The 26,552-nt window shown below is 42.5% G+C and overlaps 1 protein-coding gene across 3 annotated transcripts; it reads left to right on the top strand.

Moving 5' to 3' along the window:
* On the top strand, positions 1 to 26,552 carry RBAK (RB associated KRAB zinc finger). 3 transcript variants are annotated; one of them, XR_009559014.1, is made up of 6 exons: positions 1 to 456; positions 1,454 to 1,511; positions 11,993 to 12,119; positions 12,390 to 12,485; positions 16,073 to 22,266; positions 25,496 to 26,552. XR_009559014.1 is itself a non-coding variant. In XM_030846639.2 (5 exons), exons 2-5 carry the CDS (start codon positions 1,497 to 1,499, stop codon positions 17,977 to 17,979), a joined length of 2,145 nt encoding a protein of 714 aa, XP_030702499.1. In that variant the 5' UTR covers positions 1 to 456; positions 1,454 to 1,496; the 3' UTR covers positions 17,980 to 24,787. The 3 variants fall into 3 exon arrangements, 2 of the variants coding, with proteins under 2 accessions (XP_030702499.1, XP_060140682.1); XM_030846639.2 differs by lacking the exon at positions 25,496 to 26,552 and having other exon boundaries at positions 16,073 to 24,787; XM_060284699.1 differs by lacking the exons at positions 11,993 to 12,119; positions 12,390 to 12,485; positions 25,496 to 26,552 and having other exon boundaries at positions 16,073 to 24,787.

Here is a 26,552-nt window from a genome sequence, read left to right as displayed (position 1 = left end):
CGCTCTTGTTTCCTATCCGTGCCCAGGTCACCGCTTGCTTTCGTTCCCAGGCTGTGGCCTCCGGCGAGCGAGGATTCCGGGGCCTGAAGGGGTGGACGCCGTCTGGCCCGGCCGGCACCCAGAGGGCGCGGGCTGTGTGGGCGAGGGTTCGCGTGGGCTGGGCAGAGGCTGGAACGAGGACCCCCGAGCGCGAGCTCCGGAGCCCGCGGGCTGGGCCGGAGGGGCCGGCCGGGCGGCGGCGGCGGCGGCGCAGTGCCAGGCAGTCTGCAGCGCGCGGCACAGCGAGGTCCCGGGAGGGACGTGGGCCTGAAGGGAGCTTGTACCGTAGGCCCAGAGCCGGCTTCTCTGGCCCAGTGGTCTCGGGAGGCGGAGCGATCCGTGAGAGGAGCGCGCCGGAGGAGCAGCCCCCGGACCGGAGCCTCGGGAGCCCGGGGCCGGTCGGCTAGTCTCGACGGGGTAGGTGTTGCGTCTGCGGGCCTGTAGGCGGTTGTGGACCCTGCGGCCGTTGGAGAGCGGGACTTGGGGTAGCCCGCCCCGGGCCCCGCGGGAGAACGACCGGGAGGGTTTGACCGCTTCCCCGAGGTGGATGGGCCGGACTGGAAAGCAGGGCCGGGAGCTCCGGATGGGGCTCCCCTGGGACTTGTGAGCACCCGGTGTTCTGGGGGAGCAGGGGCCGCAGGCTCGGCCGGGACGTGGCGCGTCCACCCCTCCGTCCAACCCCGATCCTCCTTGTCCTCCTGTCGCCGTCTCGGCATCTCGCACGTGTCTCTCAAGGCCCATCAGCACCTTGGTTGTCTAAGCGTCCGCTGCCCCCCTGGGTTGTGCCCTGTGGAGTCGCACAGTGTAGTTAGTGCAGGATGAGTCTGCAAGGCTTCTGTCCTGCTGCCTCGCTTGAGGAAGGAAGAGATTGGGCCTGAGAAGGGAGGTGACTTGTCCCAGATCCTCACCGGGTGTGCATGTGGGGTCGCTAACAGGACTCCAAACTCCTAGGGCAGGTGTTCTGTCCACTTAAAGTCAGTTTCATAATAAAACACTCAGAAGTGCAGCGGTAACCAAATTGAGTCAGATGATTTACAAACAGTGCGGTGCCTTGATGCATGTTTATCCCACTTTTGAGAGCTTACATTCTCCCTTACTGTGGAATCTTTGATTTTAATCAATTCAAAGAGACAATAAGAAAATACTTAAGTAGTGTCACAGGGAAATTTTTTTTATTTGCATTTTTAATTTAACTCTTTGAAACAGTCGTTCATATTCACCAATGAGAGTAACTTGATCATGTTGGTGTTGGAAAGGTACAGGTGTGTGTTTCTCTTGTAGGACCCTTTTAGCCTCTTGAATGTTCATAGGGTGTCATTTTATTGGACTTTCTTTGATGGTCCTGATGCAGGGGGTTCCTGCCTGGGCAGGTCAGGTTACTCAGCACTTCAGTTACTTGCTTCCCTTCCTCTAGGTCCACCGTTTACAGTCTACGATTTTTCCAAGAGCAGCAGAAAATGAATGAATCCCAGGTGAGTTTTCCTGTCGATGTATGTATTCCCCCACTTTGTTTTGTAATGCATTTTAGGAGGTGTATAAGGATCCACATTTTAAAACGTGAAGGTAGAAACAGGTAAAAGACATTATCACATAAAATACAGTTGTTACAGAGTCAGGGCGGCACGTAGTTGTTGTCAGGTTCACACATATAGGTAGTATGATGCTTTAAGGCTACTGGAATTGAGCTGCAAATATGACTCATGTTCTTGACAGTTATAGAAAAAGGAAGATACCATCCATCGTGTGATTTGTGTTGACTATAAGAAGAAAGCATTTTTGTTACTTGTGGGTTTCAAAGATTTCCTAAGACCTGGAAAAATTTGTTTGTTGAAGTTGAAGTAATTGTGGATAGCTCTCCTAATAACAGGCATCAAATCATTTCAGTATATGACTTAGACTTATTGTTTATCTTAGCAGTGGGCCTGCTGCCCAATGGGAACTTGGTGCATGTGATTTTTCCAGGCTCCAAAATATTGTGATCCAAGTAGACCTGTTTACATTTTTACTATTTAGTCCAAGGCTAAAACCTAAGTCATGGAATGGCCTTCTCATCCTTCAGATATTTCTGTTAGTGTGTTTTTGGGGGGTTGTACAGCACACAGTACAGACAGATATTCTCCAATAAGGTGTTTTCACTTCCCATTCCCATTTTAATTCTTGGTGTCTTGGTTTTGACCTTACCACTCTCCTGAATCTGTTGGTAAAGATTAGCAGTGACCTAATTATAGTCAAATCCAGTGGACATTTTCAGGTCCTTACCTCTCCTGACCATCCATCTGCCTTTGACATCTGTTACTGCCAAACTCATGGAGTCTCCCTTTTCTTGGCTTTAAAAAAAATTCATTTGGGACTTCCCTGGTGGCACAGTGGTTAAGAATCCGCCTGCCAGTGCAGGGGACACGGGTTTGAGCCCTAGTCCGGGAAGATTCCACATGCCGCAGAACAACTAAGCCCGTGCGCCACAGCTACTGAGCCTGCGCTCTAGAGCCCCCGAGCCACAACTACTGAGCCTTTGTGCCACAACTACTGAAGCCTGCGTGCCTAGAGCCCATGCTCCACAACAGGAGAAGCCACTGCAATGAGAAGCGCACGCACCGCAACTAGAGAAAGCCTGTGTGCAGCAACGAAGACCCAACACAGCCAAAAATAAATAAAATTAATTAAAAATAAATATTCATTTAAAAACCCTTTAGAAAAAATTCACTTGTATTTCTGTATGTATCTTTAAACAATAATGAGTCTTTTAAAAAGTGGGTGGGGATAACCCACAATATCATTTTTTCTTAGTGTTCAAAGTTTCACAATTTTCTACATGTTTTTCAGTTTTTTCTTTTCAATGAGGATACAAATAGAGCCCATATGTTGCAGTTGATTAGCCTTGAATTGTGTTGACTGCATTGCAATTGTTTTAACTTTAACATATTTTTTTCTGAACCGTTTGAGAGTGTGTCATGCCCCTTTACCCTGTAATGTCTCAGTTGTATCTCCTAAGATCAAGAATATTTTCTTATGTATGCTTGCCAGAGGTAACTGAATTCAGGAAATTTCACAATGATATAATACTTTATTTTTTCCAAGAATTTTTAAAATTTATTCATTTTGGCTGTGCCATGTCTTAGTTGCAGCATGCAGACTCTGAGTTGCAGCATGCAGGCTTCTTAGTTGCAGCATGCATGCAGGATCTAGTTCCCCAACCAGGGATCGACCCCAGGCCCTCTGCATTGGAAGTCTTACACACTGGACCACCAGGCAAATTCCTGATATAATACTTTATTTTTATTTATTTATTTCTTATTTTTGGCTGCATCAGGTCTTAGTTGTGGTGAGTGGGCTCTTTGTTGTGGCGCGTGGGCTTCTCTCTAGTTGTGGCATGGGGTTTTTCTCTTCTCTAGTTGTGGCGCACTGGCTTCAGGGCGTGTCGGCTCTCTAGCTGTAGCGCTCCTTTTCCAGAGCTTGTGGGCTCTGCACTTTGCGGCACGAGGGCTCTAGTTGAGGCGCCCGAGCTGAGTACTTGTGGTGCGTGGGTTTAGTTGCCCTGTGGCATGTGGGGTCTTAGTTCCCTGACCAGGGATCGAACCCACGTCCTCTGCATTGTAAGGTGGATTCTTTACCACTGGACCACCAGGAAAGTCCCCTTGATATAATACTTTAATCTACAGTTCATCCAGTCATCCAACTTCCAGTTTTGTCAGTTTTCCCAGTAATTTCCTTTATAGCAATTTTTAATTTTTGATGGAGGACGCAGTCCGGAATTATGAATTGCATTTAGTTTTCATGCTTTTTAAGTCTGTTTAATATGGAATAGTTTCTTAATGCCATTATAGTAATTGAAGAATACAGGCCAATTATTTTGTAGAATTCTTTGAATTTATGTTTCCCCGATGTTTTTTCATAGATTTAGATGGTGATTTTTCGGCAGGAACACTACATAAATAATGACTCTTTTAAGATTTATGACCCAGAATAGGTCTCTCTCGGAGAAGCTCCACGTGCACTTGAGAAGGGTGCCTGTTCTGCTCTCGGTGGGTGGAGTGTTCTCTAAATGTCAGTAACATCAAGTTGGGAATGTTTGGCAGGTGCACCATATCCTTGCTAACCTTCTGCCGACTTGTCCCATGAGTCGTGAGAGAGGGGGAATTGAAATCTCCTGCGATTGTGTTTTGTCTGTTTCTCCTTGCAATTCTGTCAGTTTTTGCTTCATGAATTTTGTGAGAAGATACCTAACCATTTAAGATTATTAGGTCCTTCTGATTAATTAACCACTTTGTTGTTGTGAATTGGCCTCCTTTATCCTGGCAATGGTCTGTGCTGTGAAATGGAATCTCTGATACTTATAAAGCCATTCCAGCTTTCTTTTGAGTAGTGTTGGTGTGCAATGTTTTATTCTGTCCTTTTACTTTTAACCTATTTGCATCTTTATATGTGAAGTACAGCGCTGTAGACAGCATATAGTTAGGTCTTCTTTTTTTTATCCAATTTGATAATTTCTGTCTATTAATTGGGGTGTTTAGACTATTTACTTGTGAAGTGAATATTGATACAACCAGTTAGGTTATAGTCTGTTGTCTTTATTTTCTATTTGTCCCATCTTCTTTGTCTTCCTTCTGTTTGATTGACTTTTTCGTGATTCCATTTTATATCCTTTGTTGGGTTATTAGCCATAACACTTGTTATTTTAGTGGGTGCTTTAGTGTTTATAGTATGTAGCTTTAATTTATTATAGTTTATCTTCAAGTAATATGCCTGATCACTTAGCTACAGTTCCATTTTTCCCTTCTTGGTCTTTATACTGTTGTTGCATTTTATTTTTAGAGGTAATACCAATCCCACAATACATTGGGTTTTTTGTTGTTGTTTGTTTTTTTTTTTTGTCAAACCGAGTGACTAGTGGGATCTCAGTTCCCCGACCAGGGATTGAATATGGGCCCCTGCAGTTAAAGTTCTGAGTTCTAACCACTGGACCACCAGGGAATTCCTGATACATTGTCATTTTTAATTAATCTTTTAAAGAGATTTAAATAATGAAAGAAAATACATAGTTACCATTTCTGGTGCTTCATTCTGTTGTGTAGATCCACATTTTTATCTGCTGTCATTTTCCTTCTGCCTGAAGGACTTTCTTTAACATTTCTTCTAGTTGATAATGAATTCTTATGGCTCTTGTATGTCTGAAAATATCTTTATTTTGCCTTCACTTTTAAAGAGATTATTGCTGTTTTTTATATTCTCCAGTACTTTAAATGTGTTCCTCCACTGGCTTCTTGCTTACATTGATTCCAAGAGAAATTTGATGTCATCCTCATCTTTGTTCCTCTGTGTATAACGTGTCTTTATTTCTTTATTTTTTATCACTAGTTTTTAGCCATTTGATTTTGATACATCTTGGTGAAGGCATGCCTCCTTTTATTGTGCTTCACAGTGTGTTCAAGAACAAGGAGAATCATTCCATTTGTTCAGGTCTACTTCTCTGTCTTTCAGGAGTGTTTTAAAAATTTTCTAGTATAGATTTTGTATATTTCTTATTAAGAGTTTTTTTCTGTTGCTATTGTAAACTGTGTGTACACTTGAATTACATCTTTTTACTCTTTTTTACATAGTGAGGGCTGTTGTCTTTATGTGTGTTAACTATATATTGTGACCTAACAGCATTCTTTTTATTGATTTGGTTCCATTGTTGATTCTTTGAGTTTTCTAGGTATAGTATATCATCTGTGAATAGAAATAGTTCCACTTTTTCTTATTGCTTATTAGGCCTTTAATTGTTTTCTCTGATTGGAGATAATGAGCATTTTGCCTTGTTTCTAATCTTTCTGAGAATGTGTCTATTGTTTACCCATTAAGTAAGTCCTGACTTTAGAACTAAGAGGACTGAAGCATAGATATGTGTTTGTGTCTGGACTCAAAAAAGTGTATGTATGTACCCGTGTGTATATGTATCACACGTACTGTGCACATTAGGGTATGAGTATGTGTATACATAGGTATATTCATGTTGGTGAAGTATCCATCAATTCCTATTTTCTTGAGGGTTTTTTAAATTTTTAATTAGGTATGCGTTTGAATATTGTCAGAGGTCTTTTCGTCATCTTAGGAAATGTAAGATTTTTCTTCTTAGTTATATTATAATGGCATATTGTATTAATGGATTTCCAAATATTAAACGAGTCTATATGCTTGGAGTAAGTCCTGTTTAGGTAATTACGTATTTTCTTTTCAACGTGGTATTGGATTTTGTTTGCTAATATTTCATTTTGGATACTTGTGTCGATAGAAGCAATATTGATATGTAATTTAATTTATTTGCTTGATTGGTCAGTCTTCTAACCCCTGCCACTTCTTGCCTTCTGGACTGCCTTAACCCAGAAGGTTATTACTTCCTATAGGTGATGTTAAAGCTCATTTGGCTTACCTTGGGATAATCTTAGGCTCTCTTGGGGAATCTCAGCTGTGAGACCTGCACAGATGTGGCTGTACCAGTGGGTGAAATCCCTTTATAAACAGTAGGATAATAGAACATGTTTACTGAGCAGTTCCCTTCCAAAATACAAGTTAAATGTTTACAGTCCCAACAAGTGCTCCTTCCAACAACTGAGAACCCATTTTGCTGGTCATGCAGTGAGGTTTCTACATCCCCATGTTCGTCTTTGTTGGAACTCTCGGGTTTCGGAGGAGTTTGTCACTGACTGTTTTAAGGAAACTGTTTTCTTCAACAAAAATTGTCTTGCTTTTCTGAAAATACCTTTATAGTGTCTTTAGACTTAAATGATAGTTTGGCTTGGTGTACAGTTCTAGGTTCAAAATCCTTTTTCCTTAAAAGTTGTGGGCGTTCTCCATTGTTTCCTCTTGGTTGAGAATTAGAATGTCAGTTTCCAGGGTAACTAGTGTATTTTTTTCACTCACTCTGTAACTTTTTAGGATTCCCCCCTCCCCCTTTTCTTTTTCTTTTTCTTTTTTTTTTTGGCTGTGCAGCTTGCGAGATGCCAGCTCCCCAACCAGGGATTGAACCCAGGCCCCCGTAGCAAAAGCGCCAAGTCCCAACCAGAGGGAAGTCCCAACCAATTAGAGGGAGTTCCCTCTAATTTTTAAATTTTAGATGTTTTATCAGGAAATTTCTTGATCTGTTTCCCCAGTATTTTTCTTTGCAGATTATATGGTCCCTTTTGATGATGTTTTGTTTTGTTTTGTTTTGTTTTGTTTGTTTATTTTTATGATCTTCACCTCAGGAATCATTTTCCATTCTGCCTTTGATGATTTTTTGTTCATCGTCTATCATCTCTTTCTGAAAATGTTGAATCTGTTGGATCTGGCTTCAATATCTCAAAATTTCATCATTTCAGTTTCTTGTTTTCAGAGAGATTTCCTAAGTTATCTATTCTATGTCCCATTTATTATTCAAGCTTCTTACTTGAGGATTTTTTAAAAATTCAACAATCCAGTCTTTAATTTCTAAGTATTCTCCAGTGGTTTTTTCTTAGCAGAATGTTCTCATTTTCTGAAAGCAATATCCTGCTTAATTTATTAAAAAATATAAATCAGTAGACACAAATGCAAGTTGTTTCCTTTGTGAATTTGGTTCAGTCATTGTTGAGTTGTTCATCCTGATGCTTATCCTTTATTTATGTTGTTTTCTCAATTAGCTAATGATTCTTAATTTTTAAATTTCACTTTTTGAGAGAATTACTAATAACTAATGTGAACCCATGACCCCATTTCATTCTTCTTTCCTTTGTGGAGGGAATGGCTGCAGAAGCTCTGTAAGGGAGTGGGTAGGGGTGTGTAATTAGAGAGGCATCACTGCATTTTTTTTTTCCTTCCACTTTTTTTTATTGTGGTAAAATACACATAAATTTAGTATCCTAATCTTTTTTTTCCTTTAACATCTTTATTGTAGTATAATTGCTTCACAAGGGTGTGTTAGTTTCTGCTTTATAACAAAATGAATCAGCTATACGGATACATATATCCCCATATCTCCTCCCTCTTGCGTCTCCCTCCCACCCATCCTAACCATTTTTTAGTGTACAGTAGAGTGGTATTAAGGCCATTCATAATGTTGTGCAGTCATCACCACCATCCACCTCGAGAGTGTTTCTCATCTTCCAGAACTGACACTCTGCCCCCAGTAAACAGTAACTTCCCATTTCTCCCTCCCCAGCCCATGGCAACCACCATTTTACTCTTTGTCTCTAGTATTTTGACTAAATACCTCATCTAAGCGGAATCCTACAGTATTTGTCCTTCCATTAAGCTCATTTCACTCCGCTTAATGTCCTTAAAATTCATTCATGTGGTAGCAGATGTCAGAATTTCCTGCCTTTTTAAGGCTGAATCATACTCCACTGTGTATGTATATTACATTTTGTTAACCATTTGTCCATCGATGGACACTTGGGTTATTCCCACATTTTAGCTATTGTGAATAATGCCGCTGTGAACCTAGGTATACAGATACCTCTTTAAGTCTTTGCTTTCATATTTGGGGGGTATAGACCCAGAAGTGGAATTGCTGGATCATATGTTAATTCTGTTTTTCATTTTTTGAGGAACCACCATGCTGTTTTGCACAGCAGCTGCACCATTTTACATTTTCACTAACAGTGCACAAGGGTTCCAATTTCTCCAATACTTGTAATTTTCTCGTTTTTTTTATAGTAGCCGTTCTAATGGGTATGAGGTGGTATCTCATAGTTTTGATTTTCATTTCCCTATTAGTGATGTTCAACATCTTTTTCATATACTTATTGGTCATTTGTAAAACTTATTTGGAGAAATGTCTATTCAAGTGCTTTGCCCATTTTTCAAAATTTTATTTTATTTATTTCACTTTGTTTTAAAACTGTTGTTTTTGTTGTTGAGTTTTAGGAGTTCTCTGTATATTCTAAATTTTTTTTAATTAATTTTTATTGGAGTATAAATTTACAGTGTTGTGTTAGTTTCAGCTGTACAGCAAAGTGAATCAGCTATACGTATACACATACCCCGTTTTTTGGATTTCCTTCCCATTTAGGTTACCACAGAGCATTGAGTAGAGTTCCCTGTGATATACAGTAGGTTCTCATTAGTTATATATTTTATACATAGTAGTGTATATGTGTCAATCCTAACCTTCCAATTCATCTTATCGCCCCCTACCCCCTTGGTATCCATACATCCTTTACCTCTGTGTCTCTATTTCTGCTTTGCAAATAAGTTCATCTGTATCATTTTTCTAGATTCCACATATAAGTGATATCATATGATACTTGTTTTTCTTTTTCTGACTTCACTCTGTCTGGCAGTCTCTAGGTCCATCCACGTCTCTGCAAATGGCACAATTTTGTTCCTTTTTATGGCTGAGTAATATTCCATTGTATATATGTACCACATCTTCTTTATCCATTCCTCTGTTGATGAACATTTAGGTTACTTCAATGTTCTGGCTGTTGTAAATAGTGCTGCAATGAACATTGGGGTGCATGTATCTTTTTGAATTATGGTTTTCTCCAGGTATATGCCCAGGAGTGGGATTACTGGGTCATATGGTAGTTCTATTTTTAGTTTTTAAGGAACCTCCATACTGTTCTCCATAGTGGCTGTATCAATTTACGTTCCCACCAACAGTGTAAGAGGGTTCCTTTTTCTCCACATCCTCTCCAGCATTTATTTTTGTTTTTTTTAAATTTATTTTATTTATTTATTTTTGGCTGCATTGGGTCTTCATTGCTGTGTGCAGGCTTTCTCTAGTTGCGGTGAATGGGGGCTATTCTTGGTTGCGGTAGCTTCTCTTGCGGAGCACGGGCTCTAGGTGCACGGGATTCTGTAGTTGTGGCTTGTGAGCTCTAGAGCGCAGGCTCAGTAGTTGTGGCGTACGGGCTTAGTTGCTCTGCAGCATGTGGGATCTTCCCGGCCCAGGGCTCGAACCCATGTCCCCTACATTGACAGGCAGATTCTTAACCACTGTGCCACCAGGGAAGCCCTCCAGCATTTACTGTTTGTAGATTTTTTGATGATGGCCATTCTGACTGGTGTGAGGTGATCATTGTAGTTTTGACTTGCATTTCTCTAATAACTAGTGATGTTGAGCATGTTTTCATGTGTTCTTCCACCCATTTTTTGATTGGGTTGTTTGTTTTTTTGATATTGAGCTGCATGAGCTGCTTTTAATCTCTTGTCAGCTGCTTCATTTGCAAATATTTTCTCCCATTCTGAGGGTTGTCTTTTCATTTTGTTTATGGTTTCCTTATATATATTCTAGATACCAACCCCTTAGCAGATACGTGATTTGCAAATGTTTTCTCCCATTCCTTGATCTCCCTTATTCTTTGTCAACTGTGTTTTCTGATGCACAGAACCTGTGGGCACCACTGCATTTTGAACTGGTGGCAAGTCGGCAGACAAGGTTAAGTTGCTCAGGTGCTTTATGGTGAGAGTAGTCTTCTAAGAGTTGCTTTAGGAGAAACGTCCATGTCCAACATGGAAACAGTTGGCTTTTTGTCTAGACGTGCCTGACATAGTCTTGGGTTGCACCTCCTTTCCTGGTGTCCTGTCGGGTTTATCCTTCGTCCCAGACAGCAGTTTTCCGTTTGGACAGTGAATGTGTGATCACCCTCATTGCAGGGGTCCCGGCTCCATCTCTGTCCCCCGAGCCCACGGCCAGGGGCTGTCGACACAGTCTGAGTGGATCTGGCTGCTCTGTGCAGTGAGAACAGGAAGCCTGTCAAGCTGCTTGGTCGATTGTGTGAGTCATTCCTCTGTCAACCAGTCACTCTACTGCTGCAGGAACCCTAGGCCCCCTTGATGGGCCTGGAGATTTTCCAGGGCTCTGGTGGTGAGCCTGCTGTCACTTTTGCTGCAGTCCCACCTCTGCCCCTGTGTGAGTGTGTTCCGTGGTCCTGGTTTCTCATCTGCTCTACTCGATAAATCAAGAATTTCCTCAGAAACTTTCCTGCTGTTGGTAACTTCTGTGTTCCAGTGCTCTTATGAGAACACTACTTTTATATTTCTTTGAATTGGGCTTTTTGGGTTTTTGTCTTGTTTTTGAGGCAGGAAAGTATTGGGTTGGCCAAAACGTTTGTTTGGGTTTCCTGAACGAACATTTTGGCCAACCCAATACTTGCATATGTTCGTTTACTCTCTTGAATTAGAGGCAACTCTTCCTGTCCAAAAGCTGCCCTCGAGAAAGTGCCTTCTTGGTCTCTGCCCTGTGCCAACCTCTTAAATACTGGTGCTGCTGCAGGTTTTGCCATGGGTACTTTTTACACTGCATCCTCTTCTCTCCCCTGAATCCTGTAGAACACCCAGCTGAGCCTGCGGAGCCTCGTCTGCCAGCATAAAATTAAAGTAGTTTACTTCTCTCGTGTTAGACCATGCTCCACCTTGTATGTGCCACTCTGATAATACCTCGGGCAGTCTTTCAAGCAACAGATTTTCATTGCTGCCACAATGTGATGTTTGAGATACCGCTTGAAGGAAGTACTAGAAAACTTAGCCAAGCAGATGGGTCCAGGTAGCTGGCTGTAAGAATGGAGGGGCCAGAGGATGAAAGAGTTGAACCGGGATGGCCCGAGTCCTGGGCCGCACCAGCATGAGGAGGGAGGGGGAGGGGGCCCAGCCAGCAGAGGCTGCTGAAGAGAGCAACAAGGAGAGAAATGTCCGTGTTCACTTAGCCAGTGTCTCCTCGCCGGGCTGTAAGCTCTTTGAGTGAGAGCCGGAGTGGTGGTTCATTAACTTATGTCCCCAGAACTCAGATACTTCAGTTGCAAAATTGGAGCTCTTTTTTTTTGGTTTGAGAGGTTTTTTGGCTGGTTCGTTTGTTTGACACATTAAGGAACCCCAAGGCAGTGTGTTTCTAATATGGCTTGTTTTCCTCCCACGATCTGTAACAATCAGGGTCCGTAGTTGACTGAGCTGGGTGAGCTCTTGTTCCCATAAGTCTTCTCCACGTCACCCAGTTCCCATCACGGTGCCATTGCAGGGGCCAGTGTCATTCACGGACGTGGCCGTGGACTTCACTCAGGAGGAGTGGCAGCAGCTGGACCCTGATGAGAAGACAACCTACAGGGATGTGATGCTGGAGAACTACAGCCATCTGGTCTCCGTGGGTGAGGAGAGCCTGCTTTCTGAGTTGCTTCTCTGAGGGGGCTTCCAGTTTAAGGATTTTATGCTTGACTTCGAAGAAATCAGTGATGAGACTGTTTAATTTTTTTCTGGGCACCAGATAAAGTATTTGTTTATTTGCTTATCGATCAAAAGGTTCTGATTTTGATTAGGTGCAAAATAGACGCTTTATTTTTTGGCCTCTGAGGCAGCACCTTCTACTCAGAGACCCAGAGCCGAGCAGCAGGTCCAAGTTGGCTCTTTCTCATCCACAGGGTACGACAGCACCAAACCGAACGTGATCCTCAAGTTGGAGCAGGGAGAGGAGCCTTGGGTAGCAGACGGCGAGTTCCCACGGCAGTTTCACCCAGGTGAGGTGGTGGAGTGTGAATTTGTAAATGGTCGCTCCGGTCCTCTGGAGTGACCACAGATGCCCTAAATCTCACCTCCTGGCACCAGTAGCACTTGCCCCCCACCGTGTATGTGCACGCTCCCTTTCTGATTTTGCACCGGCCTTACATTTTACAGGATTTCCGTGTCTTCTAGGACCGAGGGTGCATTCACTCCCTCTTCCTCTCATACTGTCCGTGACTAACCTTCCTATTATCACAGAATTCCTTTGTTTTCAGGCTCTCAAAAGTCTGACAGAAAAGTTAACTGGAGACTTTCCTGGTCATTCTTTTTATCTTCCATTTTCTTTCCTTCCTTGCTGTGAAACGCCTCCGGTTTGTGTTCCACCCCAGTTTCATGCCCCCCTCTAGGCCCTCAGACACCCAGCGTGGTCCCCTCCTCGCCGTGGGTGCACTGGTCACTGTCCCTGAAGCCCATCCTCGGTGACACAGCACGAGTTGGGCCGTCCTCTTTCCCAAATGCTCCTTCCTGTCCCGTCTGTCTGCCCATCCCTGTGTCGGCAGCAGATGTTCAGGAAGAGTTTATTTCATCAGTGAATTCCCATTCTTCTCTGGCCTCCTCAGGAGCCCCTAGGACCTGTCTTCCACTTCTTTAGTCTTCTTTGTATCCCATAAAAGCGTTCATCTAGCCTCAACTTTGAAGACTTTTTTATTTATGTTGCTCATCCAAATTGATACCCAACATCTGTAACCTGTAGCCTCTTTAACTCTTACCTGACAGAACAATAGCACAGGAAGGATCGTCCCCTTCCTTCTTCCTTAGCACATCTGATGATAAACTGACCTTTCCAAACCGTGAATTCTGTGCATCTTCCCCAAGTCCCTTAATTTATTACGTTGTACTTGTCTTTTCTGCCTTGTTCCTGTTTTTGTCTTTTATGAAATGCCTTAAAATTTTTCTGCATATTCTCAGTTTCTTTTGACATTGGTGTAAACAGTATTTTCTCATACGTACCTGGATTACAGTGAATCCTATTTGGAAATTGCAAAATCTGTTCATTTGAAACATACAGTTGATCTTATCACTAGGCTCAGAAGATAAGCCTATAACTATTCTGTTTCTTCTTAAGTAGAATTTAAGTTCTCCTCAATCCCCCACAGTGTGGTGCAATGTTACATATCAAAATGAATGTCCTGTTTCCCCCAACTCTTGTCAAATGCCATTTAGTCTAGATTTCTAAATGTCTTCCATTCAAACTAAGCAGAGTTGTCCCTGCTTAGTTGTCCCTCTGCTCTCCCAGATGATACATCTTCTTTACCTCTGTTCTGCCTTCTTTCCTTCCTTAGTTGTAGTTTGGAAAAAAAAAAAAAAACCATAAAATTTACCATTTTAACCATTTTTAAGTGAACAGTTTAGTGGTGTTAACTGTATTCACATTGTTGTCCAACAGAATCTCTAGAACTTTATCCTTTAAATTTGACCTTGAAAGTTCAGCTCCTGCTTGAAGTTTCCCTCATTTCTCGCTCTTCATCCAGTCTTTCCTTTCTCTTCATGGCCCCTCCACGTAGTGGTTGTTAGCACAGGATTGTGCACTCTGATGTGTAATGGCAAGTGTTTGTCGCTTAAGCTCCTTTCTCGACCTGAATTATAACCCTACAAAAAGGAAGGGTCTTAGTACTCTGCTTTTCTGTGTAACATGTAGAAGATACTCCATTTGCTCACTGATGAGCTTCTTTTGAGAGAGAATTTATTCTGAACTGCGGATTCTGAAAAAACTGCTGGGGGTTAGAGTCTAACCTGAAAGCACCCCATTTGATTCAGATTAGAAACTACTACTTTAATTTCTGTTGGACAGATTTAAAAAAATAGCAAGTGTGGTCATACTTTTGACAAGCAGAGGTTTGAGTTAGGAAAGGAGAGCACAGCTGCATGAACTAGTTTAAAATTAGCTTTCAAACGGAATGTTCATAATCAAATACATGATATATAACTTTGTGTTAAGGCTATTTTAAAATTTAAGGGAAGGAGAGCTTCAAAAAGTTGGAAAGAGACTTTATAAATATTTTAAGGCTTCTCCTGAAACATAGCTAGGTTTTGAGTACATACCAGGCTGGAAGTCAGGTTGAGTGAACAAGAGCATGTGCAGACTTGTGGTTGGGCGTGAGCAGGGCAGTGCCCAGGCTTCCTGGAGCAGAAGGTGTTTTTGGAAGATGAGTACAATGCTAGTTTGAATATATATTGTGAATCTAGGTAATGAAAATTTTACTGGTAAAGGATAACTTTTTTTTTTTCTGCTGGTATTTGGGCACAGGGGTGTTGTAGATTTCTGAGCCCAGAACTGTTAGTGTTGTGTTGAATGTGGATGAGAGCAACTAAACATAGTTCAAAAGATCCAAAAACATGTAAAATACATGGAAATAAAAGTTGATATTGTAGGGGCTACTTTAGAAATCTGATATTGAAGATTTTACACCAAATGAAACCTGAGAGTATGGGAACTCTTGTTTGTATTCAGACTTAAGCTATAGTATTATGTCAGGAACATGACTGGTTTTGGTAAATTTAAGTCAGCAGATTGAAAGAAAATTCACGGAAAAACTTACTGAGCATTTGTTTTGTGTCACTGTTCTAAGCATTAACATGTGCTAACTAATGTATCAATAGTCTTTGCCCAGCCCTATGTGTTAGGAGCTCTTGTCCACATTTCAGGTGAGCAAAACTGCATCACAGTTAAGTAACTTGCCCAGGTCCCCCAGCCTATGACGCATTGGAGTTGGGGTCCTGGTGCTTGTAGCCACTGTGCACTGTGTTGTAGACAAGTCACTTAGTGTTAAAGGAGACCACAGGACTCTCCAGAGAGCTGATCTTACTGGAGAGATTGGTCTACTTAGGTTTCTTACAGACATTTATGTGCCTGGGTCTCTCCTTATAGGTCAGTGTAAGTCAGGGCAAGGGAATTGGAGCCCTGGTTGTGGGACTGTCTCTAAACATGAGGAAATTGGAGCATTTAGAATGTTTATTTGGATTTATGTGCAGAAGAGAAAGGCAAAGATTTTGGAAGGGTCTAGGTTAGTGAGCATGTTACCATGCTAATCTTGGTATGAAGTGATATTATATAGTTTAATATACATTGTGATCTGTTTCTCCCAAACATAATCCATACTTGAATATTTCCTAGGATTATACATCCACTAATTGTTCTTGCTTTGCTCTCTGTCCTCCCGTTTGAGCCTCGATCTGGGACCCCTTCAGTGACTTTGTCCTCTGCTCATCATTTCTTGGGTTTATTTCACGTTTCCTACCAAAGTTTTGAACATATTTGTAAAGTAACAAAGGTACTTGTGTTCAGTGTGAATTTACTCTTTCTTCTACTGCTGAGTCCTATCCTGCTCTCATCCTTTCCCCATCCCTCCCCCACCCCCCATGTCTGTCTGTTTGTCTTATATGACAAATCAAGGGGGAAAGAGGATTATATACTGAAAATTTTATTTGTGGAGATTGACCCTAAAGCCAGAGTCAAGCCCACAGTAGGCCCTTGAGTACTGCTCCCATTCTATAACTGGTATGTTCAGATTCACAAGGTTTGTTTAATTTTATTCCTTTTTAGAAGAAGTCTGGAAAGTTGATGACCTGATGGAGAGAGCCCAAGAAAATAAAGACGAATGTTCAAGGCAAGCTGTTTCTATCAACAGCAGAACCCTGACTGAGGAGAGAGAGGTTGCATTTGATAAAACTTATAACATGGAAATAAGCCTTGTTCCTTCAAACCTAATGTCTCATAATTGTGTCTCATGTGGAAAGACTTTGGGATCTACTTCAGAATTAATTATTAGTGATGGAAGCTATGCAAGAGAGAAACCTGATGAGTGTAGTGAATGTGGGAAAACATTTCATGGAGAGAAACTCTATGAATTTCATCAAAATGGGGAAGCCTTTTCTCAAAATGAAGAAAGTATTCAGAAAATTAGTATTTTGGAGAAACCCTTTGAATATAATGAATGCACAGAAGCCTTAGACAATGAAGCTGTTTTCATTACTCATAAGAGAGCTTATATGGGGGAGAAGCCCTATGATTGGAATGATTCTGGATCAGACTTCATCCAGATGTCAAGTTTTAATGTATACCAGAGATCACAGATGGAATTGAAGCCCTTTGAATGCAGTGAGTGTGGGAAATCCTTCTGTAAAAAGTCAAAATTCATTATACACCAGAGGGCTCACACAGGAGAGAAACCTTACGAATGTAACGTATGTGGGAAATCCTTCAGCCAAAAAGGAACCCTCACCGTACATCGGAGATCACACTTAGAGGAGAAGCCCTATAAATGCAATGAGTGCGGAAAAACCTTCTGTCAGAAGTTACACCTCACTCAACACCTGAGGACTCACTCAGGAGAGAAACCCTATGAATGTAATGAATGTGGGAAAACCTTCTGCCAAAAGACACATCTCACCTTACACCAGAGAAACCATTCAGGAGAGAGACCATATCCATGTAACGAATGTGGCAAATCCTTCTCCCGCAAGTCAGCCCTCAGTGACCATCAGAGAACGCACACGGGAGAGAAACTTTATAAGTGTAATGAATGTGGGAAATCCTATTACCGAAAATCCACCCTCATTACACATCAGAGAACACACACAGGAGAGAAACCCTATCAGTGTAGTGAATGTGGGAAATTCTTTTCTCGGGTGTCATACCTCACTATCCATTACAGAAGTCATTTAGAAGAGAAGCCCTATGAATGCAATGAATGTGGCAAAACCTTCAATCTAAACTCAGCCTTCATTAGACATCGGAAAGTACACACAGATGAGAAACCCCACGAATGTAGTGAGTGTGGAAAGTTCTCATATCTCACCAACCATCACACAACTCACTTAGGAGAGAAGCCCTATGAATGTAGTGAATGTGGGAAAACCTTACTTGAAAATTCAGCCTTTGATGGGCACCAGTCACTTCCCAAAGGGGAAAAGTCCTATGAATGTAACATATGCGGGAAATTGTTCTCTGAGCTGTCATACTATACTATACATTATAGAAGTCATTCAGAAGAGAAGCCCTACGGATGTAACGAATGTGGGAAAACCTTCTCCCATAACTCATCCCTCTTTAGACATCAAAGAGTCCACACAGGAGAGAAACCCTACGAGTGTTATGAATGTGGGAAGTTCTTCTCTCAGAAGTCTTACCTCACTATACATCATAGAATTCATTCAGGAGAGAAGCCCTATGAATGTAGTAAGTGTGGGAAAGTTTTCTCTCGGATGTCAAACCTCACCGTACACTATAGAAGCCATTCAGGAGAGAAGCCCTATGAATGTAACGAATGTGGGAAAGTCTTTTCTCAGAAGTCATACCTCACTGTGCATTATAGAACTCATTCAGGAGAGAAGCCCTATGAATGTAATGAATGTGGGAAAAAGTTCCATCACAGGTCAGCCTTCAATAGCCATCAGAGAATTCACAGGAGAGGGAATATGAACGTACTTGACATGGGAATGCTCCTCTGAAGTCAGATCTCATTTTAGAAAACCCTCTGCACATAATGAGTATGGGAAGTCAGTTGGGAGTCAGATATCACTGTCTGAGAGTTCATGTTTCTGAATGAGGAAAAGCATTTAGATGTTAGATTTATTCTAATCTGAATTTTCATAGAGAAGAATCCCTAAAACTGCAACAAGAAGCAAAGCCTTCAGCAAGACCCTACAACTCATTGGACACTAGACAGTTTATACAAGAGTGAAACTCTATAAATATTTAATATTTATTTTGGATTCCAATTGTATTCACATATCAGGGAATCATACCAAGGCGAAACCTGTCAAAGTGATGAATGTGGAAAATACATTGTCATGGAAATTGTTATACTAAAAGCCATATTTCTGATATAAAATCAGATGTTTTAAGGAATGACATCAGAAGCTATCAGCTCTGAATAAACCTTCATTGCAGAAAATGAAGTTTTAAAATCTTCTGGAGTTGATTATGAGGATCGTAGCATTAAATATGTATATGGCGGTTTCTATCACGTTTCCAAAATGTGATTAATTCTATGCAACTCTGCCAGTTGGGATTTGAATAATTTGTGAAAAGGCAGTATTCTTATTTGAGTATTAAGATGGCAAAATGTACTAATGTAGGACATATTGTTGGTGAGATGTTTGATAGGTATAGAATAGTTAAATACATAGTTTTCTGTTCTTTAGAGGCATTTACAAATGGTTTTTAATGAGTACTTCATCAAGAGAGGAACCAGTGATTTTTGTAAAGTTTCCAACTGCATTTGAGCAAAAAAGACTTAAAAATACTATTTTCATAAACTATGCATAGATGATTTGGAATCTAGTCTGTTCAGTGAAGGATGGCTGTACTGCTCATGCTCTATAACATAGGCCCAGCTCTCCTACCACTCTTGTTTTTTAACCCATAGGTTTGAGCGGGCAGTATGCCACTATTTTGTAATTCAGAAATTTTACCTGTGCTTTTATTTGATATGAATACGGTGTCATTATTTTGTGCATTGTCTCTTAGTCCCAGTATTTTGGAACAAATTAATGCAAGCTTCTAGCAGACATTTTTTGTTGATTAACCTCAGTGTCCTCCCTCTCTTTACTTGCTGGAAGAGTTTAGGTATCTACTATTCACAAGACACGGAGGGTAAATCCTGAGTAAACTAAACCAGTCATGCTAATTTCATTATGATCACCAGTGACTCGTTTATAGTGGTCACATGACCAAATCCTAGGTTAGCACAACAGACCATTTCTGGAAAAAAGGTAAAACAGTGATCAAATGGATCTTACTCCAGGAATGTGAGGGTGTTTTAATAAGAAAAAAAAAAAATCACTGTAATATATCACATTGAAGAAAAGTAGTCTAGTATGCAGGAAGCGTGGTGAAATCAATATCCATTTGTGTTCTTAGCAAACTATGGATAGAAAGGAACTTCCTTTATTGGCTAAAGAGTATCTTATACTACAACAAACAGCATATCAAATGGTGAAATATTGAAAGTTTTCTCCCAAGATCAAAAAAAGAGACAAGGTTATCTGCTATGACTAATTTTATTCAGTATTGTGTAGAAGGACCTAGCCAGGAAAGTAGGGGAAGCAAAAGAATGAAAAGGCTTAAGGATTAGAAGAAGTAAAACTTTTATTTGCAGATGATATGCTTTTATACATAGGAAATTCTAGGGAATATTCAGATAATTAGAATTGAGCAGAATCTCCACATACAAGGTCATTATGCAAAAATTGGTTTTTAATATACCAGCAACGAACACAGAAAATGAAAAGTTTTAAAACAAAGTCACTTACAGTGATATCAGAAATCCTTAAGTGCCTGGGGGGAAAATTACCTAACACTGTATTTTCAAGAATTGTATCCAGGGGAAAAAAAAATTACAGAACAGTAAGAGGGATATATCCTGTTCATGGATTGCAAGACAATCTTAACAAGATGTCAGTTTTCCCCAAATTAATTCATATATTCAATGCAATCTTAATCAAAATCCTAGCAAGTTTTTATAACTGAAAATTCTCAGATTCATGTGAAAATTCAGAAGACCAATAATAGTCAAAGCTATCTTCTAGAATAGACAGAACTAGAGAACTTATAGTGCTAGATATCAAGAACTGTTACAAAGCCATAGGAATTATGATAGTGTGGTAATGGCACAAAGATAAACAAATTGACCAGTGGAACAGAATAAAGATTCCAGAAACACCCAAATGTAATTCAGTCACCTGACTTTTGGTGAAGGTAATAATGCATCGTAATGTGGGAAAGGATGTTCTTTCCACTAAATGCTCTGTCATCATTTAAATTTCATAATTTAATAGAAAATAGAAAAATCAATTGAGGTGGAGTGCAGTTTTAAGTATGAAATGTGAAATAATAAAGCTATAAGAAGACTATAACCTTACAGCAAGCAGTTTTCTTAAGACCCAAAAAGCACTGAATCATAAAATAAAACTTGTTAATTTGAGTATATTACATTAAAGAACTTCTGTTTCTCAAAAAGCCACCATTGAGAAAGTGAACAGGCAGACCACAGAGGGGAGAAGATATTTGCAACTCAAATACATGGCAGCAGAATCGAGTGCAGAAGAGGGCTTGGTAAACGTTTTTGGGGAGGGGCCAGATAGTATTAATATTTGGGGCTTTGGGCTTCCCTGGTGGTGCAGTTGTTGAGAGTCCACCTGCCGATGCAGGGGACACGGGTTCATGCCCCGGTCCGGGAAGATCCCACATGCCGCAGAGCGGCTGGGCCCGTGAGCCATGGCCGCTGAGCCTGCGCGTCCGGAGCCTGTGCTCCGCAACGGGAGAGGCCACAACAGTAAGAGACCCATGTACCACCAAAAAAAAAAAAAAAATATATATATATATATATATATATATATATATATATATATATATAGGGCTTTGTGGGCGACACAGTTTCACTCACGACTACTCAACTTTGCTGTCGTAGTGTGAAAGCCATAAATAAGACAAAAACGAATGAACGTGGCTATGTCCCAATAAGACTTTATTCACAGATACTGGTGGAGGACAGGATTTGGCCAGCAGGCCATAGTTGCTGACCCCTGATCTAAAATAAAAACACCTACAAATCTACAAGAAAAAAAAAATGGGCAAAAGACTTGGACGTCCACTTCATAAAAGAGGCTATCCACATGGCCAGTAAACATATGAAAAGGTATGTTAATTTTATTAATAATCTTGGAAAAGGCGGATTTAAAACCCTGTGTGGCACTACTGCCACCCTCTGAAATGGTTAAAATGAAAAGCATGAAAAAGCAAGATTTAGCAAGAACGTAACAGGAACTTGCCTACACTCCTGTTGGTATTGCCCATTGATAGAACCATTTTGGAAAGCTGGCACTTAGAGCAAACCTGTGTTTGTACCCTTTTAACAAACCCAAACCTAGCAGACATGCATGAATGTGTCCACTGTGCATGTATATGTCCACCAAGGGACATGTCCTAGAATTTTCATGACCTAAAACTTCAAAAAACAACTCTGAAGGCACCTACCTATGCATAGGTAGAACTTTGAACGTCAGTGGTGTGTTTCCGCCACAGAACACTCTAAGGCAAGGAGAATGAATGGGTAGTAAGCACAGGCAATAGCAGCTCAATTTCACGAAGAATGTTAAATGAAGGAATCTAGACACAAAAGCAAACAGGTAAAGTATAAGAACAGGTAAAACTTGGCTATGCAGTTAGAAATCAGGATAGCGGTTAGCCTTGGCCAAGGCTGACAAGGAGCATTCATCTGGTGCTGGTAATAATTGGTTTCTAAATCTAGGTGCTGAATATCTGAGTGTTCTGTGCACTCAAGCTTTGTGTGTTTTTCTGCATGTATATTACACTTACATAAAATGTTGTTAAAAATCACAAGTGTCTACCATTTTTGTCGCTCAGCACTCTTGCCATATTTTTCTAGATGTATATGAGTATGCTGCATAACAGGAATTAACTGGTAGATTTTGCATAATTTTTGTGCAGGAAATACTCTTAGTTTTAATGGCAACTACTAAGATTTCCTACACTGACCGTAAAGCTTAGTATAAAGTATATTTTCAGTAAATATTTGAAAAGGTGACAGGGCCATTACATATGTTGTCATCCTACCATTCTGCATATATAAATGCATCTGGCACATATAAATAGGTCTGGACTGCCTCTTCAATAAAGAACTGATGTGTGTAAACCTTTCATATTTTCTCAGGCGAATTGTTTTTTACATTCCTGAATTTGGGATGCATCTTAACCATCACACTGTCACAGAGGTGAGCTTTCTTTGAGGTTAAGTACAACGGTGAGTTTGATTTGATAAAAAAAATTTTTTAAGTTTTCAAGTTATCCTTTCAGCAAATTTAAAATAGGCAGTTAACAGCACAAATGTTAGTGAGTGAAGGATATAGTTAAGACCTTGCAGTATAAAATGTAAGAGCACTCAGCACGGGGAATGGGGGATGCTGGCTGGGTTTATGGCACAACAGTGAGGAATTATGACATTTGATGGTGTGGACTATGTACTTAGTTGTTTTTTTAATATATATTTTAAATTTCATTTATTTTTATTTTTGGCTGTGTTGGGTCTTCGTTGATGCGTGCAGGCTTTCTCTAGTTGCAGCGATTGGGGGCTACTCTTCATTGCGGTGCACAGGCTTCTCATTGCTGTGGCTTCTCTTGTTGCGGAGCACAGGCTCTAGGCGCACGGGCTTCAGTAGTTGTGGCACGTGGGCTCAGTAGTTGGGGCTTGTGGGCTCTAGAGCGCAGACTCAATAGTTGTGGCGTACGGGCTTAGTTACTCCGCGGCATGTGGGATCTTCCCTGACCAGGGCTCGAGTCTGTGCCTCCTGCGTTGGCAGGTGGATTCTTAACCACTGCGCCACCAGGGAAGTCCCCCACCTGATCCCTGTAAAGAGGGGAAACATGGCAATGACAGCGTCACAGTGTTCCCCAAATTAAGTTATATGAAGGCCACAAAGAAAAAAGTAACCCTCCCCAGTCGCCACAGTGGTAATTATAACAAAAAAAATAAATTTTCTTTCACATTAAAGAAATCAACCCCCTTGTAGTTCCTGCCGGATTGGTGAACTGCCATTGAATGCTGACTTGTGAGCAAAGGGTATGGAGTGGAAACAGTGTCAGGAATCCTCCGAGGGAAGAAGGGATGGCTGTGCTCAGTGGAGGAAGATGTGAAGTCGGGACAGTGAAGAAACTGGTGCAAATATCATGGCATCTGCCGAGCGCACCTTCACAAATGTTCTCTCCACACGTTAGCCCAGGGGAATCTGCCTGACTGATTGATCAGTGAGAGGGGAAGCCAGCACTGAACCCCCAATCCTGTGGGGGGAGTAGATGAAACAAATATAGGGTGTTGAGACCTGTGTCAGAAGAAGTTTGATATTTTAGTGATGATTTTAAAGAAGTGGAGTCCTTTTGTAGCACGATGTCGGGGAGGGGTTGACAGGCTCAGGTGGTCCATCCCTGCTTGGCTGTGTTCCTGCTGAGGCAGCTGAGTCCTCCATAAACTCACACTGAGAAGCGGGGCTAGGACTGGCCTTTCCTCCGGTCAAAAGTGCAGGAACTCCCAGGAGAAAGTGAGTTCTGGCAAAAAAAAAGAAAAAAAAACAACCCTGAGGACTTTAGCCACAGAAGAAAGACAAACAGAACCACCTGTGCTAAATAAATATCCTCAAAGAAAAAAGTGTATTGATAAAGCGATGTGGAGGTAAACAGTTCAAAAGAAGGGAAATACTTAGTATCAACAATAAAAATTCAGTATATTATATGAGCCAGTGGTTAACGAGTGGGAGACACTGTGTAGCAAAGAGCTTTTGCAGAAGGCTTTAGAGAGTAAAGAAAATGTGATGTGAAAAGGTGAGAAGTAGAGATTTCAGCAAGACACCCACAAATGAAGGGGAGGAGCTACACGGAGGGAGGGGAGTGACCATTTTATATAAGTGAAAAACCCAATATGATGTCAAATTAAAAGAACAGTTGGAGCTCCAAACAGGAAAGATACTGAGATATCCATGTCATTAAAGTGAAATTTAAGAATATCAAAGATAAATTTTCGAAGGCTTCTCTAAAGAGGCAGTCACCCTAAAGATAGCAAGCAGATGCCTCATCGTCCATGTTCAACCATGATGGAGTAACAGGAAGCAGATTTCCTTTCCTGACTACATAACTGAAAAATTGGACAAAACAAATGAAACCATGGCGTTCTGACACTGGACATCAGGCAGGACGGTGATCCCTGAGAGAGGAGAAACAAAGTGGCCCCGAGGCCACAGTGCAGGGAAGAGCACCCGAAGCAGAGCTGGGTGGCCTCCCCGAGTTGAGAATTCAGGAAGGCTGAGGAGCTAGAAGTCAGGGCAGTGTGAACAGGAGAGAGCTGCGCAGGGCTCTGGGATGCTAACACTGGAGAACCCCAAAACTCCAAACACAAGGGCGTTGGGGGCTCCATTCTGGGGCAGGACTGCTCAACAAATAGAGGTGTGGCTCTGGTTAGGGGCGTGGCCTGCTGTGATAGGGCGTGGCTTTGTCCTGGGGGGCAGGGCCTTTGTAGAGTGGTGGGGTGGGCGTAACAGTGGACAGGACGTGGCTCGGGCCAGGGGTGCGGTCAGCAGTGGAGCTTGCCTTGGGCTCAAAAAGGTGCAGCTGCCACTCCTCAGGCGAGAACTGTTTAGATCTAAGAGTCCTTGGGGGGCCAGAGGCCAGTGACCGGAAGACACGGCAGGCCTGTGGGCAGGCCTGCAGGCAGGTGAAGAGTGACAGACCTGTGTGTGAGGCACCGGGCACGTGGAAGGGGGAGGGGATAGAGAGGGGAGTACAGGGGCGAGGGTGGGGATGGAGGGGACAAAGGGCGGGGCCCCTGACCACCCACAGCTCGCACCCTCCCAGCTGCCCTGCCTGCCTGGCCACGTGGTGCCCGCTGCTGCTGCTCCCGGGCGCCCGTGTCCCCACCGCCACTGCCGCTCCCATCCCAGACGCCAAAGCCCAGGACAGCCTGCAGAGCCTCCAGCAAGGTCGAAGCAGCCTCTTGTTGGGGGCTGGGGAGAGGAGGACGGAGAAGAGGGGCAGAGGCACACAGCAAGAGAGGAAGCCAGAGGGACACCGGGAAGGGAGAGAGAGATATAGGGAGGGGGCCCGAGGGACAGAGACAGGGAGATACAGCAGAACAGACGAGGGGCAGGAATAAGGAAATAATGGGACAGAAAAGAGATGGGACAGAGGGGCAGGGACAGATAAGAACGGGACAGGATTGGGTTGGGGTGGACTGGTTCAGCCCTGAGGATCAGAAGATGGAGGGGGAGGAGGTCGAGGGGATATGGGGACAGGTCTGGAGGGGCATCCGAGACCCACACACCACCTGCTCCAAGCCCTGGGGGGACCTGCCCTGGGGCTCAGTGCCTGTCCAGGAACTGCACAGCACAGAGGACCAGGGCGCCGGCTGGGGAGCCGCACCCTTCCAGCAACACCTGGAGCCAACTTGTTCTTCCCCAGGTACCCAAGCTGGAGGAAACAGCGCTGCGGGCAACCGCAAGGCACATCACTCACTTCCGCTGTCCTCCCGCGGTATGAGGTGGCTGCCACGGCAGTGCAGCCCCGGAGCCTGGGAGGCAGGCCTGTGGCTCTGTGAGAAGCATCCCGGGCGACCTGGAGCCTCCCCAACCCCAAATAACACCCACCCAAGACCCACTTCTTGTCCCTTCCCAGGCTCAGGAGCAGGGGCTGGGGGTGGGCAGGGGACAGACGTGTACCCTCACCAGACCCCACCCCCAGCTCCATTTAGTAATAAATTCTTTCTTACAGCCAGCTATGGAGGTTCCTTTTCGGGCCAGTCTCCACTGTGTAGCTGTCTAAAACAACTTCTTTACTTTTACCTAATCGCTTTTGGAATTTCCTGAGGCAGGAACTGGGCTCTGTTGCATGAGGCTTACCAGAGAAGAGTGGCTCACATTTGATTCTCAAATACATTTTGTTGTGGAGAATGGAGGTCACATAGCTGCGTCCCCTGGGTGCTGTCTGGAGGGACACGCTCCCTGATGCTCCAGCCCCAGGCTCACCTTGAAAGTCACCTAAAATGATGATCATATGGGACTGTTTAAAAATGCTGAGTCCATGTAAGTGTCCTAATGCTGAAAATTGAAGATAACACACATAGATGGGTGTTGGGCAGCACAAATATTGAATAATATCCCCCAAATTGAGAAGAAACTTTAAGACCGAAAACAAAGCAGGCAACCCCATAAAGTACAATTATGAAGTGCGTTGTGGGTAACTTACCTACAGGCAGACGAGTATCCGGAGGCATTTATTTGCAGCTAAACTCTGTGCTGCTGAAAGGGGTACAGGGGGATTTACAGGGGCCAAAGCTAAAATTAGAATCTGACAACCAAGGGAGATGCTCGGCGGCACTGACGGGAAATGGGGTTTTTCCCCCCCTTGGGGATCTCATGACCATTAACCATCTGTGCCAGCAGAAGGCATTCTTCCAGTTTTCATATCAGATGAAGGCAAGGGTACATATGGAGCTTACCTGGCGGGGGTGCATTCCTTG

This window comes from Globicephala melas, chromosome 15 (genome assembly GCF_963455315.2).
Source record: "Globicephala melas chromosome 15, mGloMel1.2, whole genome shotgun sequence".
Taxonomy (NCBI): Eukaryota; Metazoa; Chordata; class Mammalia; order Artiodactyla; family Delphinidae; genus Globicephala; species Globicephala melas.
The sequence above is the reverse complement of the archived record's forward strand: the minus strand, read 5'-3'. Positions and strand labels throughout refer to the sequence as shown.